General features: G+C 45.6%; 1 protein-coding gene across 1 annotated transcript in view; it reads right to left on the bottom strand.

Moving 5' to 3' along the window:
• The window catches only part of FOXO3 (forkhead box O3), a 186,375-nt gene that overhangs the window by 15,403 nt on the left and 152,983 nt on the right, over positions 1–17,989 (bottom strand). Inside the window, 1 exon segment of the mRNA XM_030199185.1 lies at positions 17,586–17,988. Within this exon segment, the coding sequence (XP_030055045.1) occupies positions 17,621–17,988 (368 nt within the window). The 3' untranslated portion in view covers positions 17,586–17,620.

Raw genomic sequence — 17,989 nt, 5'->3', positions numbered from 1 at the left:
AAAGTACATTAACACCCAGCATATGTTCCTTTCCATATCTAATCAGAGAGTTTTGTAATAATCCACTGGTTCCCAAGCCTGGTCCTGGAGGCACCTCAGCCAGTCAGGTTTTCAAGATATCCACAATGAATATTCATGAGAGAGATCTACATTCACTGGCTCCACTGCATGCAAATCTCTCTCATGAATATTCATTGTGGATATCTTGAAAACCTGACTGGCTGAGGTGCCTCCAGGACCAGGTTCGGGAACCACTGTAATAATCTATAGTGGTCAACGTTTGGAGCTAGTGCTGGGCAGACTTATACGGTCTGTGCCAGAAGCTGGTGGTTGGGAGGCGGGGATAGGGCTGGCCAGACTTATACGGTCTGTGCACTGAAGAGGACAGTACAAATAAAAAAAGTAGCACATATGAATTTATCTTCTTGGGCAGACTGGATGGACCGTGCAGGTCTTTTTCTGCTGTCATCTACTATGTATGTTACTATGTTTGAATGGCCGTTGTCTGAAATTCCAGCCTGCGAGGTGTCCTAAGCATCCTGCCAGATGAAGCCAGCCTGATAATTACTTGCATTTCTGCTAGTACTTCGTCTGTCAGACAGACTCAGCTGCTAATAATGTTATACAGGATTTGGGGACACATAAAGGGTTCCCTATTTTGTCAAGGAAAGTAGGTGCCTAATTTTTTTTAAACAGAATATTAGCATTACTAGGTATATATGACCTCGTGTGCAACTTCCTTTAAATCAGTCACCTTATTTTCAAACTCCTCTTACTCTCTTGCCTATCTATATGTTCCTTCTTTGCTTATACCCTACGCTGCCTATTAAAATGTTCTATTATATATTGTGTTGACGTTGTAATATACTATGTCGTACCACTGCTGTAATTGTCTATTGCTTATGTTTGATTTATTCTTACTGTACACTGCCTTGAGTGAATTCTTTCAAAAAGGCGGTAAATAAATACTAATAAATAAATAAACAACAAATAAATATGTGTGTGTGTGTGTGTGTGTGTGGTTATGCCATTTCATAGAGCTGCTGTAAAAGCTTGTGCCCAGATTGTAGAGATACCTGGGCAACATAGTAGTTATGTTAAATGCGCCTGAGCCCCTGACCCACCCCACCCACCTGCAGGCTTCACGTTATGAAAAGGTATGGACATAAGTACATAAGTATTGCCATACTGGGAAAGACCAAAGGTCCATTGAGCCCAGCATCCTGTTTCCAATAGTGGCCAATCCAGGTCAGAAATACCCGGCAAGATCCCAAAAAAGTACAAAACGTTTTATACTGCTTATCCCAGAAATAGTGGATTTTCCCCAAGTCCATTTACTAATGATCTATGGACTTTTCTTTTAGGAAGCCATCCAAACCTTTTAAAAACTCCGCTAAGCTAACCGCCTTTACCACATTCTCTGACAACGAATTCCAGATTTTAATTATACGTTGAGTGAAGAAACATTTTCTCCGATTCGTTTTAAATTTACTACATTGTAGCTTCATCACATGCCCACTAGTCCTAGTATTTTTGGAAAGCCTGAACAGATGCTTCACATCTACCCGTTCAACTCCACTCATTATTTTATAGACCTCTATCATATCTCCCCCTCAGCCACCTTTTCTCCAAGCTGAAGAGCCCTAGCCGTATTAGCCTTTCCTCATAGGGAAGTCGTCCCATCCCCTTTATCACTTTCGTTGCCCTTCTCTGTACCTTTTCTAATTCTACTATATCTTTTTTGAGATGTGGCGACCAGAATTGAACACAGTATTCGAGGTGCGGTCGCACCATGGAGCAACACAAAGGCATTATAACGTCCTCATTTTTGTTTTCCATTCCTTTCCTAATAATACCTAACATTCTATTTGCTTTCTTAGCTGCAGCAGCACACTGAGCAGAAGGTTTCAACCTATCATCAACGACGACACCTAGATCCCTTTCTTGGTCGGTGACTCCTAACGTGGAACCTTGCATTCCGTAGCTATAATTCGGGTTTCTCTTTCCCACATGCATCACTTTGCACTTGCTCATGTAATTAAAGAATAATGCGTAGATGGATTTTTGGTATTTATGCGTATTTAGCATCTGAATGTTGGTGTCCACTTTATAAACGGATTCCCTTTATGTGCTCAGTTGGTTGTTATAACATCGTGTGGCTGTAAATGTGCATACAAGTCAGTGGCTTAGCCAAAACTGCAGCAGCCACTTGGACCTCCCCACAACATCACAGCAACAAATCCTTACCCATGCAACGCCTCTCCACTGGGTGCACCCAGACCCATGGTTCAGCCCTCCTGAAGGCATCCTTCGTCCCCCCCCCCCCCACCGTGGCACTCAGCGCCCCCGCATGGGGAAGACAAGTGCCAGGTGGTGGGACCACCCTCCTCTCCCCAGAGCAGCAATAAAAACCACTGTGAACAGGGCTGGCCAACAAACCAAACAAGCTCTATTTAACTACTTACAAAAATCTGTGCATGTGTATCCGTATTCAGCTAACCCTTTAAACCAAACACCACTCAGACCATGCCCTCCAGCACCAAAAGTCACTCCCAGGCCTGGGTACCCAGAGTCCATCACCCAGTCCCCACCAGCCCAGCCCATCCAGGCAGCAGCTGCAAGCGCCCCCCTGCCGCCCAGCCAAACCAGTGTGCAGGTGTGGCTGAGTAGCCCAGGCCCCCCGAAGGCCCCCCCACTCCCAGCCCATCCTGCTGAAGGCCTCCCGGGCTGGTGGCCGCCGGGCTGGGAATAGAACTCAGAGCCACCCCCTGGCCTCCCATGGCTCCGAGGACCCACCGTCCCCCCCCAAGAGCTGTCCTCCCTCCCCAGGCCCCCAGTTCCCCAATTTTGCTTGGTTTGGGGTCCCCCTCAAACTGTAGTACCCTGAACGGCTGGCAGAGATGGGCATCCCCACCAACAAGGGAGGCAGGGGGGGAGAGTAGAGAGGAACAGGTGGCCCCCTTCAGTCCACCCTGGGCCCACCCCCCATAAATGGGCTGCTGGCTAAGCCCCGGTACAGGTACACTTGCTGACAGGAGCACTCACTCTTATATGTAGAGTTGTACCTTGAGCAGAGCAAAGCCACAGTTGCAAGGTGCTCATATACCCACACAGCCAGTGTAAATTTAGAACCAGCCACACCTAGTTTACGGAAGCCATAAGGCACCTAACTTCTACTATAATAATTTGCACCTCCAATGTTCTGAAGCTGACTGCCAAGAAGTTGAAGCTTGGTTTGTAATGTCTGAAGCCTTCCGGTGACATCACCGTGTTGCCTGGGAAACCGCGACGCGTCTCAAGCATGAGCTAAGAGTTCGCAGTACTCAGAGTACATGCTGGGTCAACAGGCAGGCAGCAGGCACAAAGAGTAGTCAGAGAACCAGGCAGAATTCAGCAACGAGGAATCAAGCAGATAGAAAGCAAGTAACAGGGCAAAACAAACACCTACTGAGGTAGAAGCAGAGCTGGCGTCTGACGTCAGCAGGGGTCTAGCAAGAAAGGAAGAACAGCCATAGGGCGCGAGGAAGGAGAGGAACTCATCTGGGCCAATAGAAAAGGATCAGAGGGAGGCTATGAAGGAAAAGAGACACCAGATTGGCCAGCAAACCTCCTCCTTCCTTATAATTGCATGTGGGCATGTATGTGCCTGAAGGAATAGTTACATATGAATTTATTTATTTATTTTATTTGTTACATTTGTATCCCACATTTTCCCACCTGTTTGTAGGCTCAATGTGGCTTACATAGTACCGGAGAGGCCTTTTCAGGCTCCGGTGTGAACAAATACAGGGTGATGTTGTGGTAAGATCAAATTCATGTGGCACAGCCACATTAGGGAATCGGAGAAAGGAAGAGTTGTGTTATGTCCATTATGTGCTTTAGTTTGGTTGTGTTGCAGAGATTAGGCATTTAAGTTGGATCGGTAGGGTATGCCTTTTTAAACGGGTTGGTTTTTAGTGATTTCCGGAAGTTTAGGTGGTCGTACGTCATTTTCAAGGCTTTTGGGTAATGCGTTCCACAGTTGTGTGCTTATGTAGGAAAAACTAGATGCGTAAGTTGTTTTGTATGTAAGTCCTTTGCAGCTTGGGTAGTGCAGATTTAGATAATATCGTGTTGATTCAGATGTATTTCTAATTGGTAAGTCGATCAAGTCTGTCATGTAACTCGGGGCTTCTCCGTAGATGATTTTGTGAACCAGGGTGCAGATTTTGAAGGTAATGCGTTCTTTGATTGAGAGCCAGTGTAGTTTTTCACAGAGGGGTTTTGCACTTTCAAATCGTGTTTTACCAAATATAAACCTAGCTGCCCTGTTTTGAGCTGTCTGAAGTTTCTTTAAGGTTTGTTCTTTACATCCCGCATAAATTCCATTGCAGTAATCTAAGTGGCTTAGTACCATTGATTGTATCAGGTTGTGAAATGTTTCCCTCGGGAAGAATTGCTTCACGCATTTGAGTTTCCACATTGAGTGGAACATTTTCTTTGTTGTGGATGCCACTTGGCTCTCTAGTGTTAAGTTACAGTCCATTGTAACGCCGAGGATTTTCAAGCTGTCTGAGATAGGAAGGGTGTGATCTGGGGTGTTGATACTTGTGGGGATGTCCGCACTGTGTTGGGATGAGAGGATGAGACAATGAGATTTTTTCTTTATTGAGTTTTAGTTGAAATGCATTTGCCCATGAATCCATGATGTTCAGGCTGAGCTTGATTTCGTTGGTGATTTCTTTCAGTTTGGTTTTGTAAGGAATGTATATTGTGGCATCGTCTGCATATATGAAAGGGTTAAGGCCATGGTTGGATAAGGACTTGGCAAGTGGGGTCATCATTAAGTTAAAGAGGATTGGTGATAGCGGTGATCCTTGTGGTACTCCACAGTCTGCTTTCAACGGTGATATGTTTGAATTTGATTTTACTTGATATGTTCTTGTGGTTAGGAAGCCCTTGATCCAGTTAAATATGTTTCCACCAATCCCGAACTTATCTAGTAATCTTATTAATATATTATGGTTTACCATGTCGAATGCACTAGACATGTCGAATTGGAGGAGAAGGATGTTTTTGCCTGTTGATATTTCCTGCTTGAATTTGGCTAGAAGAGTGAGTAATACTGTTTCCGTGCTGCTTCATCTATTCTCCAACCCTAGGGAAGCTTAGGCAATGTACTACATAAAACTATGTATTTTGGGCAGTGGCACAACCAGATGGCTGATACAGGGTTGGTCAGAGCCCAAAGTGCATCTTCACCCACAGGAGTCAACTTTTTTAAATTATTGGGGGTGCTAAACGCAATGGAAATTACCTCTCCCTGGACACAGTCAAACAGTTTGCTCAATACTGGGGGGGATCAAACACCCACAGAGCAGGCTTCTCGGTCTCAACCCCCACCCTCAGTGCGCCCAAAACTAGAAGTCCTGCCAGCCAAAGTCCTCTTCCTAGCTGAACACTTGCAACCTGGGCAGTGATGGCAGTGTTCCTGAGCTGCTGCCGCTGACCCCCTGCCCCCCCCCAAGCATGCTCAGTTTTCATGCATGTGCAAAACTGAGCATGTATGGGAGCTGGCGGTGGTGGCAGCTCGGGGACACTGCTGCCAGCTTCCCAGGTTGCACCTGTTCCAGACGGAAGGAGGTCTTCGGCTGGCAGGGCCAGGGCTGCTGAGAGACTGAGCCACGGGCCCGTCCCCCCCAGGATCAATGCTGCCACTGCTGCCCACCAAAGGATTGTCGCTGCCGCTGCCCGCCCACCACCACTGCAACTACAATACCTTGGCTGGTGGGGATCCCAAGGCCTCGCCAGCAGAAGAGATCTTCCTCCAGAGCAGCTCTTCTTCGCTCTGCTGCGTGGCCTGCCCCTGCAGCTGCTTTTTCTCTCAGATCGCATGTGCTCAGTTTCAAAACCGAGCATGCGCGGCCTGAGGGGGAAATCAGCAGAAGGCAATGTGGCAGACTGTGAAGAAGAGCAGCGCTGGAGGAAGATCTCTTCTGCTGGCTGGCTGGCAGGGCCCCCCTCCCCCACAGGGAGGGAAGTCACAAAGGGAGGCGATCTGCAGACTGCCTCTGCTGTGCTTCTTTCACAAGGAGCGAGGTCGAGGTGAGGCGCTATGATTTTAAATCGGGGGGCCCGGCCTGGTGGCGGACAGAGGGGGGGGGGCGGGTGGAGGGGACTACGGCGCCGGGCCCCCCTTGGAGGCCTGGGGAATTTTGTCCCCCCTGCCCCCCCTCTCGGCAGCCCTGGTAACCAGCAGAAGAAGGGAGGTGTTGATGCCCCTGTACAAGTCGTTGGTGAGGCACCACCTGGAGTATTGTGTTCAGTTTTGAAGGCCATATCTTGATAAGGATGTAAAAAGATTTGAAGCAGTGCAAAGAAAAGCTACAAAAATGGTATGGGATTTGCATTACAAGACGTACGAGGAGAGACTTGATGACCTGAAAATGTACACACTTGAGGAAAGGAGCAACAGGGGTGATACGATACAGATGTTCAAATATTTGAAAGGTATTAATCCGCAAACAAACCTTTCCGGAGATGGGAAGGCGGTAGAACTAGAGGACATGAACGGAGGTTGAAGGGGGGGCAGACTCATGAAAAATAGGAAGTAATTTTTCATGGAGAGAGTGGTGGATATGAAAACGGTAACGGAATTCAAACATGAGTGGGATAAATACAAAGGAATCCTGTTCAGAAGGAATGGATCCACAGAAGCTTAGTGGAGACTGGGTGGCAACACCGGTAATTGGGAAGCAAAGCTGCTGGGCAGACTTCTACAGTCTGTGCCCTGAAAATGGAGAGGGGGAGAGGGAGAGGGAGAGGGAGAGAGAGAAGTGCATAGAGTGTGGATCAAAGTATCTACAAACTTTGCAGCTATCCCTGTAGTTCTGAAAGCTCCATCCGGAGTAACTATGGGCCTGTTTACGAATGCTTTCCTCTCATTCACTGTGGCACTCTTTCGTTGACCTACGAATTCTACTCAAAACTTATCCAATCAGCTTTCCACTCAACAACTACAACGCTGAACAATTTCTGTGAAATCCTGTGGACTGATACGCACTGCCAAACCAAGTTGTGCATCACTAAGCAGCCAGACATGCTCATGTTTTAGCCAACTGAGTCGACAATAAACTCTAGGTCAGGGCTTCCCATATCTGTCCTGGAGATCCCACACCCCAGTCTTTTCAGGATATCCATAACGAATATCTATGAGAGAAATTTCCAAACACTGGGTTTTTAATATATGCAAATTTATCGCAGGTATATTCACTATGGCTATCCTGGGAACTTGACTGCCTGTGGGGCTCCCTGGATAGGTCTGGGAACCCCTGCTCTAGGCAGTACATGATGGATCGGGTCTAAACATTTTGTCTTTCTAGCTCCCAGTGGCATTAATTGCAAAGCATCTTCAGAGTACACTCTCATGGTTCGTCCTCCTCCCCTATCCCGCTCTCTGTTGGAGTTCCTCAAGGATCTGTCCTTGGGCCCCTTCTTTTCTCAATCTACACTTCTTCCTTAGGCTCCCTGATCTCTTCTCATGCTTTCCACTATCATCTTTATGCTGACGACACCCAGCTTTATCTCTCCACACCAGAAATCACTGCGGATACCCAGGCCAAAGTCTCGGCCTGCTTATCCGACATTGCTGCCTGGATGTCCAACCGCCACCTGAAACTGAACATGGCCAAGACTGAACTTATTGTTTTCCCACCCAAACCCACTTCCCCTCTCCCTTCACGCTCTATCTCAGTTGATAACACCCTCATCGTCCCCGTCTCATCTGCCCGCAACCTCGGTGTCATCTTCGACTACTCCCTCTCCTTCTCTGCGCATATCCAGCAGATAGCCAAGACTTGTCGCTTCTTCCTCTATAACATTAGCAAAATTCGCCCCTTCCTCTCCGAGCACACCACCCGAATTCTCATCCACTCTCTCATTACCTCTCGCCTTGACTACTGCAACCTACTCCTGACCGGCCTCCCACGTAGCCATCTATCCCCCCCCTTCAGTCCATCTTGAATTCTGCCGCATGTCTTATCTTCCGCCTTAACCGATATACTCATATCACCCCTCTCCTCAAGTCACTCCACTGGCTCCCAATCAGATACCGCATACAGTTCAAGCTTCTCTTACTCACCTACAAATGCACTCGATCTGCGGCCCCTCCTTACCTCTCTACTCTCATCTCCCCTTACGTCCCTACCCGTAACCTCCGCTCTCAAGACAAATCCCTCCTTTCAGTACCCTTCTCCACCACCTCCAACTCCAGGCTCCGCCCTTTCTGTCTCGCCTCACCCCATGCCTGGAACAAACTCCCTGAGCCCATAAGCCGTGCCCCCTCCCTACCCATCTTCAAATCAATGCTCAAAGCCCACCTCTTCAATGTCGCCTTCGGCACTTAATCACAACACCTCTACTCAGGAAATCTTAACTACCCCAACTTGACATTTCGTCCTTTAGATTGTAAGCTCTTCTGAGCAGGGACCGTCCTTAATTGTTAATTTGTACAGCGCTGTGTAACCCTAGTAGCGCTCTAGAAATGTTTAGTAGTAGTAGTAGAATGGAACAGTGATGTCTTGGTAGGGAATTTCCACAGCGCCTGCTGCTGAAACTATGATTCACTCTGCCATCCAGTCCACCGATTACAAGGAGAAAGTATATTCTGTGATTTATCACCTCATCCGAAAATTCACCTGAGGCTTTTGAAGAGAGAAAGCTGGCAGGAACTCCCTCCCAGGGCAATTGCCATGGCTTCCTCTGCTGCAATAAGGTTTCCAAAGTCACAGAAAACAGGTCTGAACTGACTATTATATTCTTTCTCTAGATCTCTAGTCACCTCACAACAGAATAATCATTCTGCTAAGGCAATGGCATGGAGACTTGGGGGAGAGATACGTAGGCCATCAGAGAAGGAACAGACAAGTGCATCTTAAAGAAGGTCTCTACAACTAAAAGTTTATCTGGTGGACACCTGTGAACCCCGGTGAGCACAGCTAATACACACATCTTGCAGCAGTTCCAAAGGTGGCATGCAAGACGTCACATTCTCTTTCACAAGACTCAAGAGAACGTTAACTGTAAGTAAGTAAGTAAAGCACTGATGAGCTAAGTCTTCGTTGCATCCCAGGGGTAAACCTGCTTCAAGCAATAGCTGCAGCACGACCAAGTTGACAAATCCCAACAGAAAATCAACCAACAGCACTGGATCAGCAGGATGTCATGCAAAAGACAGAATGAGGGAAGAGGATTCTGAGCAGGGAATGTAAACTTTTATTACACCTACGGAAAATGCACTGAAACACGTCCACGTTAAGCGGGAAAACAAATATGCAATAAATTTGAAACTTTTGAGATCATGGATCGATTCTTTCCATAGCTATACACAACATCTGATGATGGAAGCCATATGGTCTTGACATTTTCTCTGTAATATTTTTGATCCAAATATAGGATGTAACAACCTGCAAGCACTTCAATAGATATAAGAACATAAGAGTAGCCATACTGGGTCAGACCAATGGTCCAACTAGCCCAGTATCCTGTTTTCCAAACAGTGGCCAAGCCAGGTCACAACTACCTGGCAGAAACCCAAAGAGTAGCAATATTCTAAAATCCCAAAGAGTAGCAGGATTCCGGATTCATAACGAATAGCAAGATTCCATGAAGAATGAGATTCTGGGACTCTCAGAATGTTGCTACGCTCTTAGCAAGATTCTGGAATCCTAAAGAGTGACAATATTCCATGCAGAATCTCAGAATAGCAACATTTCATATTACAAATCCCAGGGCAAGCAGTTGCTTCCCTTGTCTGTCTCAATAGCAGACACTATGGACTTTTCCTCCAGGAATTTGTCCAAACCTTTTTTAAACCCAGATACGCCAACTGCTGTTACCATATCCTGAGTTTCAGAGCTTAACTATTCGTGGAGTGAAAAAATATTTCCCCCTATTTGTTTTAAAAGTATTTCCTTGCAACTTCCTTGAGTATCTCCTAGCTTTGCAGCCCTTCTCTTAGTGGGATGACAGTACAAGCCCTCCATCACTTGGTTACCCAAATCTACCACAGTTGGATTGTGGGGTTACCAAGCCAGTCATGAGAACGCTAAGTTCATTTATGCTATGTAACGCTTTGAAATATAGATTCTATTGTGAACAGTTCTGATGATTGAGAATATGGGAAAGTATACCCCATGAAAGAGACAAGATCACAGGCACAAAAATCTCATGTAGATACTAGTGTCCTGGTGGTCAGACCTTGGTGGAAACCTTGGTTTCTGAGGGTATTTCCCACTAGTTAGTCATTGCTGTGCATTTATTCCACACGACCCTTTCAGATTGTGTTTGGCTGTTTTTCAGTTATTGTAGTGCTGCTAAGAAAGCCCACAAGGATCTTCGGGTGATGCTGTGTCTTGATGCAGTGTGAGTTTAAACTGGAAGATCTAGAGAACAGATCACGCAGGAATAATCTGTGTTTTTGGGTTTGCCCAAAACGGTGCGTGATGCTGAACTGCTCAAATGTTTGGAGGAGTAGATCAAGCGGGAATTACTCCCGGAGAACAATCTGGGCAAACTTCATGTCGAGCGGGCACATTGCCTGGGCTGCATGATGGTGGGAGACCGTAGACCAAGCGCCATCATTACTCGTTTCCTTCATTTTGAACATTAACAGCTGGTACTGCGAGCTTACTGTCAAAGCAAAGATCTAAGCTATCACCGTATCCGTGTGTTGATATTCCAGGATTATTTTTCAGGAGTCGCAACTAAGAGGAGAGCATTTGGTACTAATTTGTAAGACACTGGTGGAAAAACAAATGCGGTTCACTCTGCAATATCCAGCACGCCTCCACATTGTTCATAATGGTGTTCCATAAATATTTGAGACGCCAGAAGAAGCTACCAAACAACTTCAGCAATTATTAAGGCCTATGGAGTACCAGGCAGCGGAAGATGTGGGTTGAATATAACTCCTTCTGTTGTATGGCTTGTATACCAGCTGATGGGTCTGATATTTGGTCACCATGTTTTCATATTGTATGACACTAGAGAGGGGACTTATTGGGGGTGGGGGTTGTGGTGAGCAAGCATAAGTGATCCATGCAGATGCTTTATTGGGGATTTCTGGGGACGTTATTGCCTAGGACATTGGGATGGGAGGGATTGTGTGCTTGCATATATGCTAGTGTGGTACATTAGGGTAGGGCCTTTTTCATTGCTTTGGATGGATGAGCTATTATTGGTTGCGAGTGGGGGTTTGTGTTTATAGTTACCTGGGGGTCTAGCGAGGGCTGGGCATTGGATATCCTGTTATCTGGTATGGTTCTTTTTGGAACTTGATTACTTTACCTAGTATGGGTGACGGCTGATGTACGCGTAGCATCGTGGAATGTTTCGGTTATTGGGTCCCTAATCAAGCGCCAGAAGCTCCTCGCCTATTTACGCAATTATAAAATACAGTTGGCTTGTGTGAAGAAAAAATGTGCCCACCCCCCACCTTGGGCTCTGGCCCTCTCCCGAGGCGAGGTCTGACTACACCCCTGCTTTCATGTAAATATGTTAAAGGCCTATGCAAGTCGCACAGCTATAGTGTTAGCTGCGTGCAGCCTACCAGAAGCGTGTCGGGATAGTGATCCCACACCTGACCTCTTAGCAGAGACATTACCAGGGCAATCTGACCCTGAAGACTGTGGAAAACCCTTCCGTCAAAAGAGGGATTTAGAACAACAGGAAACATGTATAAAAGACACACATTTTACATGCTCTAAGTATGAGCAAGATTTCAGTATGAGAAAGGAGCTAATGAAGCACCTGAAAAATAAAGAAACTGGAATATGTACAATTATAGAATATAGGACAAGCTGTATCAATATTTTATTTATTTATTGGGATTTATTAACCGCCTTTATGAAGAGATTCACCCAAGGCAGTGTTCAGCTGGTACAGTTTAACATAAAACTTACAATTTTGTTAACAGTAAAAATGACTAACATAAATACAATAACCCCGTTTACTAAGCCGTGCTAGCGGCTGCTGCGCAACAACGCCAACACAGCCCATTCAAAGGGCTGTGTTGGCATTAGCGCACATATGCTGCTAGCATAGCCCAGCAAACAGGGGGGTAAATGAGGTAAACTTGAGAACAGTAAATTAAAACCTTAATACGACTACCATGAAACGATATCAAAAATATACACAAAGCAAACATTACAAAATATCAGGAAAATACTAATCGAAGAATATCTTCATGTCCTGGTTATGACAGTAACTTCAACCAGGAAGAAAGCTGCACAAGAAATGCAAAATTTCACCGAGGAGAGAGACCAGTTTCAAGTACAGAGTGTAAGAATAATTTCAGTTGCCGGAAAAATATTGTTCAAGCAGCTTAGAATCCACTCAGGAATGAAACTGTTTACATGCATTGAATGAAGAAAAAGCTTTATTCATAAATCACAGCTAACAAAGCACCAGAGAATACACACAGGAGTAAAACCATTCACATGTTATTGTTTGCTGATTGCACATTTTCTGTTCAGTGTTCATTATTTTTATGAGAACAAAATTGTTCGCTTTGCTTGTCTGGACTGATAAAGAATCCTGGTGTTTTGGGGGTTGGTCTGTGAGTGCTTTCTGGGAACTGTGGGACCACTGGAAGTGTGACTCCAGTAACCTAGAAATCACTGGGGATAATCTGAGAGTGGGAGACTCACCCAGAGGCAGTTGTGACCCAGTCGGTGGAAGGAGGGTAGAGCAGAAGCGGCAGGTGCAGACCAACCTGAGCTGTGCTGGGGATAGACCCTCTAAGTGGTTACGGGATAACCGCAGGCGGTTGGCTAGGCGTTTCGTAAACCTTGCCTATAAGAAACCTGGCTTTCAGACTCTGAACATACTAAATTGCGCAGTGATTGGGCACAGAAGGTTGTGGTGGCTTCCTCTGGGGAATGTAGGACAGGAGTGGCCATTCTCATTCGTAAAGTGTTTCCTTGTGTGACTGAGCAAAAATAATCTGAATCATAGTTACCTGAAGTTAAGGTCCACTTTGGGGGTCAGCACTCAAGAAAAAGATCTTGGTGCCATTGCAGATAATATGCTTAAATCTTCTGCTCATTGTGCAGAAGCGGCCAAAAAAGCAAACAGGATGCTAGGAATTATTAGGAAAGGGATGGGTGAATAAGAGCGAAAATACTGTAATGCCTTTGTATCGCTCCATGGTGCGACCGCACCATGAATACTGCGTTCAGTTCTGGTCGCTACTACTTAACATTTCTAGAGCGCTACTAGGGTTACGCAGCGCTGTACAGTTTAACAAAAAGGACAGTCTCTGCTCAAAAGAGCTTACAATCTAATGGGCGAAATGTCAAGCGTCAAGTGGGGGTAGTCTAGATTACCTGAATAGAGGTATGGTGGTTAGGTGCCGAAGGAGACATTGAAGAGGTGGGCTTTGAGCAAAGCTTTGAAGATGGACAGGGAGGGGGCCTGGCGTATGGGCTCAGGGAGTTTATTCCAGGCATGGGGTGAGGCGAGGCAGAAAGGGCGGAGCCTGGTGGAAAAGGGTACTGAGAGGAGGGATTTGTCTTGAGAGCGGAGGTTACGGGTAGGAACGTAAGGGGAGATGAGGGTAGAGAGGTAAGGAGGGGCTGCAGATCGAGTGCATTTGTAGGTTAATAGGAGAAGCTTGAACTGTATGCGGTACCTGATCGTATCTCAAAAAAGATATAGCGGAATTATAAAAGGTTCAAAGAAGAGTGACCAAAATGATAATTGGGATGGAACTCCTCTTGTAAGAGGAAAGGCTAAAGGAGGTTAGGGCTCTTCAGCTTGGAGTTGAGGTCTCATCATCAATTTATCGTTGTCCAGTGGTCAAAGCTTTACAGTCGAATCTGAAACCAGATTATTATGGGTCTTGCTCGATTCATCACTCACCTTCTCTTCCCATATTAATCAGCTGTGGAAGAAAACACTATTCAAAATGAGACTGCTACATCTAGTCAGATCATTCCTCGACCAAAAAGCCTTCGCACTACTAGTCCAAATGTTAGTTCTACCTCATTTGGATTACTGTAACGTTCTATTTCTTGGTATTAAGTTTCAATATCAGAAAAAAAATGCAAATCATACAGATCGAAGCTGCTAAACTAATATACAGAATGAACAGATATACTAGTGTTTCAACTCATCTAAACAAACTGAACTGGTTTCCCACAGCAGAAAGACTCAGGTTCAAAGCTGCTTGTTTAGTTTTTCAAATCTTACAGGGCTTCACCTCTGAACTGCTAAGACCGCTTCGCTATATCTGGTCCAGTGTAACAGACTGAAACAACAACAACTAATGCTTGCATCACCATTTCAAAAGACAATTAGAAAAAAGATTTTCAGCTCTCTATTCCCTGTATTTGGGGTCAAAATATGGAACTCTCTACCTATTCCCATCAGAATAGAAAACAGAAACCTCATCTTCAGAAAGAGGCTAAGAACCTTTCTCTTCCCAAAGACTGCTTCATAATAATCCATCATGACGTCTACTTCCTAGTATCATCCATTATCCTTTCTTTTAATGTTTTTGGTCTCATGCATTACACCAATGGTTTCTAATGTTTCTCATACCTCACACTAACATTATCTGCTTTTGTCTCACCTGAATGTAAACCACACTGAAACATGGAAAGGGGATATTAGCAGTATACAAGAAATGAATTGAAAAGAGATGGATGAGGGGAGATATGATTGAGGTCTACAAAATCCAGAGTGGTGTTGAATGAGTAGAAGTAAATCAATTTTTTTTACTCGTTACAAAAGTACAAAGATTAGGGGACACTCGAGGAAGTTACATGGAAATACTTTTAAAACAAACAGGAGGAAATATTTTTTCACTCAACAAGTAGTTAAGCTCTGGAACTCTTTGCCAGAGGATGTAGTAACAGCAGTTAGCATATCTGGATTTAGAAAAGGTTTGGACAAATTCCTGGAGGAAAAGTCCATAGTCTGCTATTGAGACAGACATGTGGAAGCAACTTCTTGCCCCAGGATTGGTAGCATGGAATGTTGCTGCTAATTGGGTTTCTGCCAGGTGACCTGGCTTGGGCACTGTTTGGAAAACAGGACACTGGGCTAGATGGACCATTGGTCTGATCCAGTATGGCTACTCTCATGTTCTTATCCCTCTATGCCCCTGTCCCTCCCCTGTGTTCAGCTTCTCCTCTTCTCCTCTCTATCTTCTGCATCCCCCATCCCAGGGCCAGCATCTCTCTCCTGGACCCACCCCATGGTACAATATCTCCCCCTCTCTTACTCTTTTCTCTCTGCTCACTACCTAGGCAGCTCACTACCTGCGCCCCATCCCATTCTCTCTCTCTCTTTCTCCCTCTGTGCGTCCATCTTTTCTCTCACCTTCATTTGTTCTCACCCCAACTCCCCACAATCTAGCATTTCTTTTTTCTTCTCTCCCCCCCCCCCCCCCCCCCCCGTTGCGGGTGTATCCTCCATTTCTCTCTCTCTCTCCTCCCCACAACCTCCCCTAGTGGGTGCTTCATCCATCTCTCTCTCCCCCTCTCCCCATGGGTGCATCATCCATAGCTCTCTGTCTCCCCCCTTGCGGGTGTAATGCATGTCTCTCTCCCCCTCCCCCTTGCGGGTTTAGTGCACATCTCTTTCCCCCCCTCCCCAATGCATCATCCATCTCTCTCTCTCTCTCTCTTTCCCCCTTGGACATTCTCCCTCCCTCCTCCCCCTTTCCCACAGCCCGGTATCTATCTCCCCACTTGTGGTCTGTCGTCTTCCCCTTCTCTTCCTGCTCTCGGCACAGCAGTCTTCTGATCTTCCAGCAACATCACAGATCAACGCAGTCTCGTAAGTGTATGTGAATGCATTTTACATGCAAGTTATGCTGTTTTATAATTGGCAGTTATGTTGTCTATATAAACATAGTAACATAGTAGATGACGGCAGAGACAGACCTGCACGGTCCATCCAGTCTGCTCAACAAGATAAACTCATATGTGCTACTTTATGTGTATACCTGACCTTAAAATAGCACCAAAGTAGGTTGCTACTTGGACTTGTTACCTGGGTCACCTGTTTTAAAATTACCTTCTTATTTGCCATGTGGGCCACCAATCTTTCTGTCAGGCAACTGGAGATCCTCTCTGTTTATCCCATGTGTTTTTTGAATTCCATTACTGTTTTTGTTTTTTTTGTTCTCACCACTTCTACTGGGAAGGTTTTCCAAAAACAGCGCCGGAATTCAAAAAATGCGTGGAGTAAAACTGCTCAAACTGTTAATTAAAAGTAAAGACTTAGTCTAGTTTTAGGACTTTTCCTTCGTTTAAAATGACGAGATGGACAGAATTGTGTGTTATTTGCTGGTTTTTTTTTTTGCACGTACAATATTAGAAATACTGAGCTCAATATTCAGAAGAAATTCTCTGCATATCACATAACTTCTGCTGACCATGTCATTCTTGGATTTTCAGCAACACTTACCTGAAAACCCAGACAGACTGCTTTGGCATTACCCAGTTCGTGCCCAGGCAGTCTGGAGTGCAGCTGGGAGTTATCCAGGTGCTGCCAATATGCAATGGAGGTACCGGACAGAAAAAGCTAGCTGGGTACCTCTTCTGAATACTGGCAATACCTGGCACTCAGTTCTGTGGTGCTCCAGAGCTGGGTATTCAGAGCTGATAGCCGGATATGACCCGGCATTGGATATCAAGATGTAATTCAGACTCTGCCAGGTAGCATTTATAAAATACCGACTGTTCTAGGCTGGATATTGACCAGACTGATGTTAAATTTTATTACTGTAAACAACTGAAGAACTCTACCACTGATATTCAAAAACCATTTAACCAGTCAGGAACGGCACCTGGTTAGTCAAATGGTACTTAGCCAGCTATTCAGCGATGTCCAGCGGGAGATGGCCAGCTGTCTCCTGCTGAATATCGCCGGTTAGCGCTTAGCAGATAGATGGTTATATTGCGATATACGCAAACACAAATGGGGTTCACACTTTCCAAAAGAACAGAACACAACAAAAAATTTGAATTTGTTCCGGTTGGACGTTGCACACATTTTGACCAAGTGATAGATATTCATGCGCTCCATCATCAATCGATATATAGCTGAGCACTCATTGATTGACCCCTGAGGAAGGCTTTTGTAGCCGAAACACGGACCGTGTAGGGTCCAACTAAAGTTGTGTTTGGAGCACCTTATCCTGGTGTTTGGACTGATGTCTTGGACTTGGTTCTTTTCCACCCTGTTTTTGTTGTATATTGCGATATAACCAGCTATCTGCAGATTTTTCAGCACGTCGCCGGCCAAGTTTGGTGGTCAAACATGGCCGTGTCAATACCTGGAATATCTCTGGCTGGTTCAAGCTTAACCGGTCAGTGCTGAATATTGGCTTGGCCGGTTAAGTTGAAGCTGGTCAAGAATAAGCAGGACATTCAATGTTGGTCACCAGAAACGGCCTGAATATGCAGGCTCAGTGCTGACCACGGGAGGCAGCCTGGCTACCTCCTGTGGTCTAAATATCAGCCACCTACTGTCACTTAGTGGTGAATCAAGCCAGATAAATAAATCGAAAATGAAATTCTTTCTAGGGCACTAACCTGCCTTGCCCTGTTCTCCTCTTCTGAAAGACCCTTCAGCCTGGTACCCAGCTTTGTGATGAGGTCTGCTTAGCACCACTGAAACTCCCCACGTTCAGGCTCACCACATTCTGAGCTGAGATGAGGGAATCAAAGTTAAAATCCAACCCGTCTGCATCCATTAGTTCATTTCGGATGATGGAATCCATGTCACATTCCAAACTTCCATTGAATATATCCAGGTCCAAATCGCTTGGGAACCTCTCATGGCCAAGGACTGGAAGGTTCATGCTAGTGGAATACAAAGAGCCTGAAAAGGCCTCAGAAAGTGTTTGCATAGAATGAGCGGCAGAGGATGGTTGCTGGTGTTTGGTTGAACCGGCAGTGTTAGTGTCGTTTAAGCCAGCATTACTTATGGAATTGAC

Source organism: Microcaecilia unicolor, chromosome 3 (assembly GCF_901765095.1).
Source record: "Microcaecilia unicolor chromosome 3, aMicUni1.1, whole genome shotgun sequence".
NCBI lineage: Eukaryota > Metazoa > Chordata > Amphibia > Gymnophiona > Siphonopidae > Microcaecilia > Microcaecilia unicolor.
The sequence above is the reverse complement of the archived record's forward strand: the minus strand, read 5'-3'. Positions and strand labels throughout refer to the sequence as shown.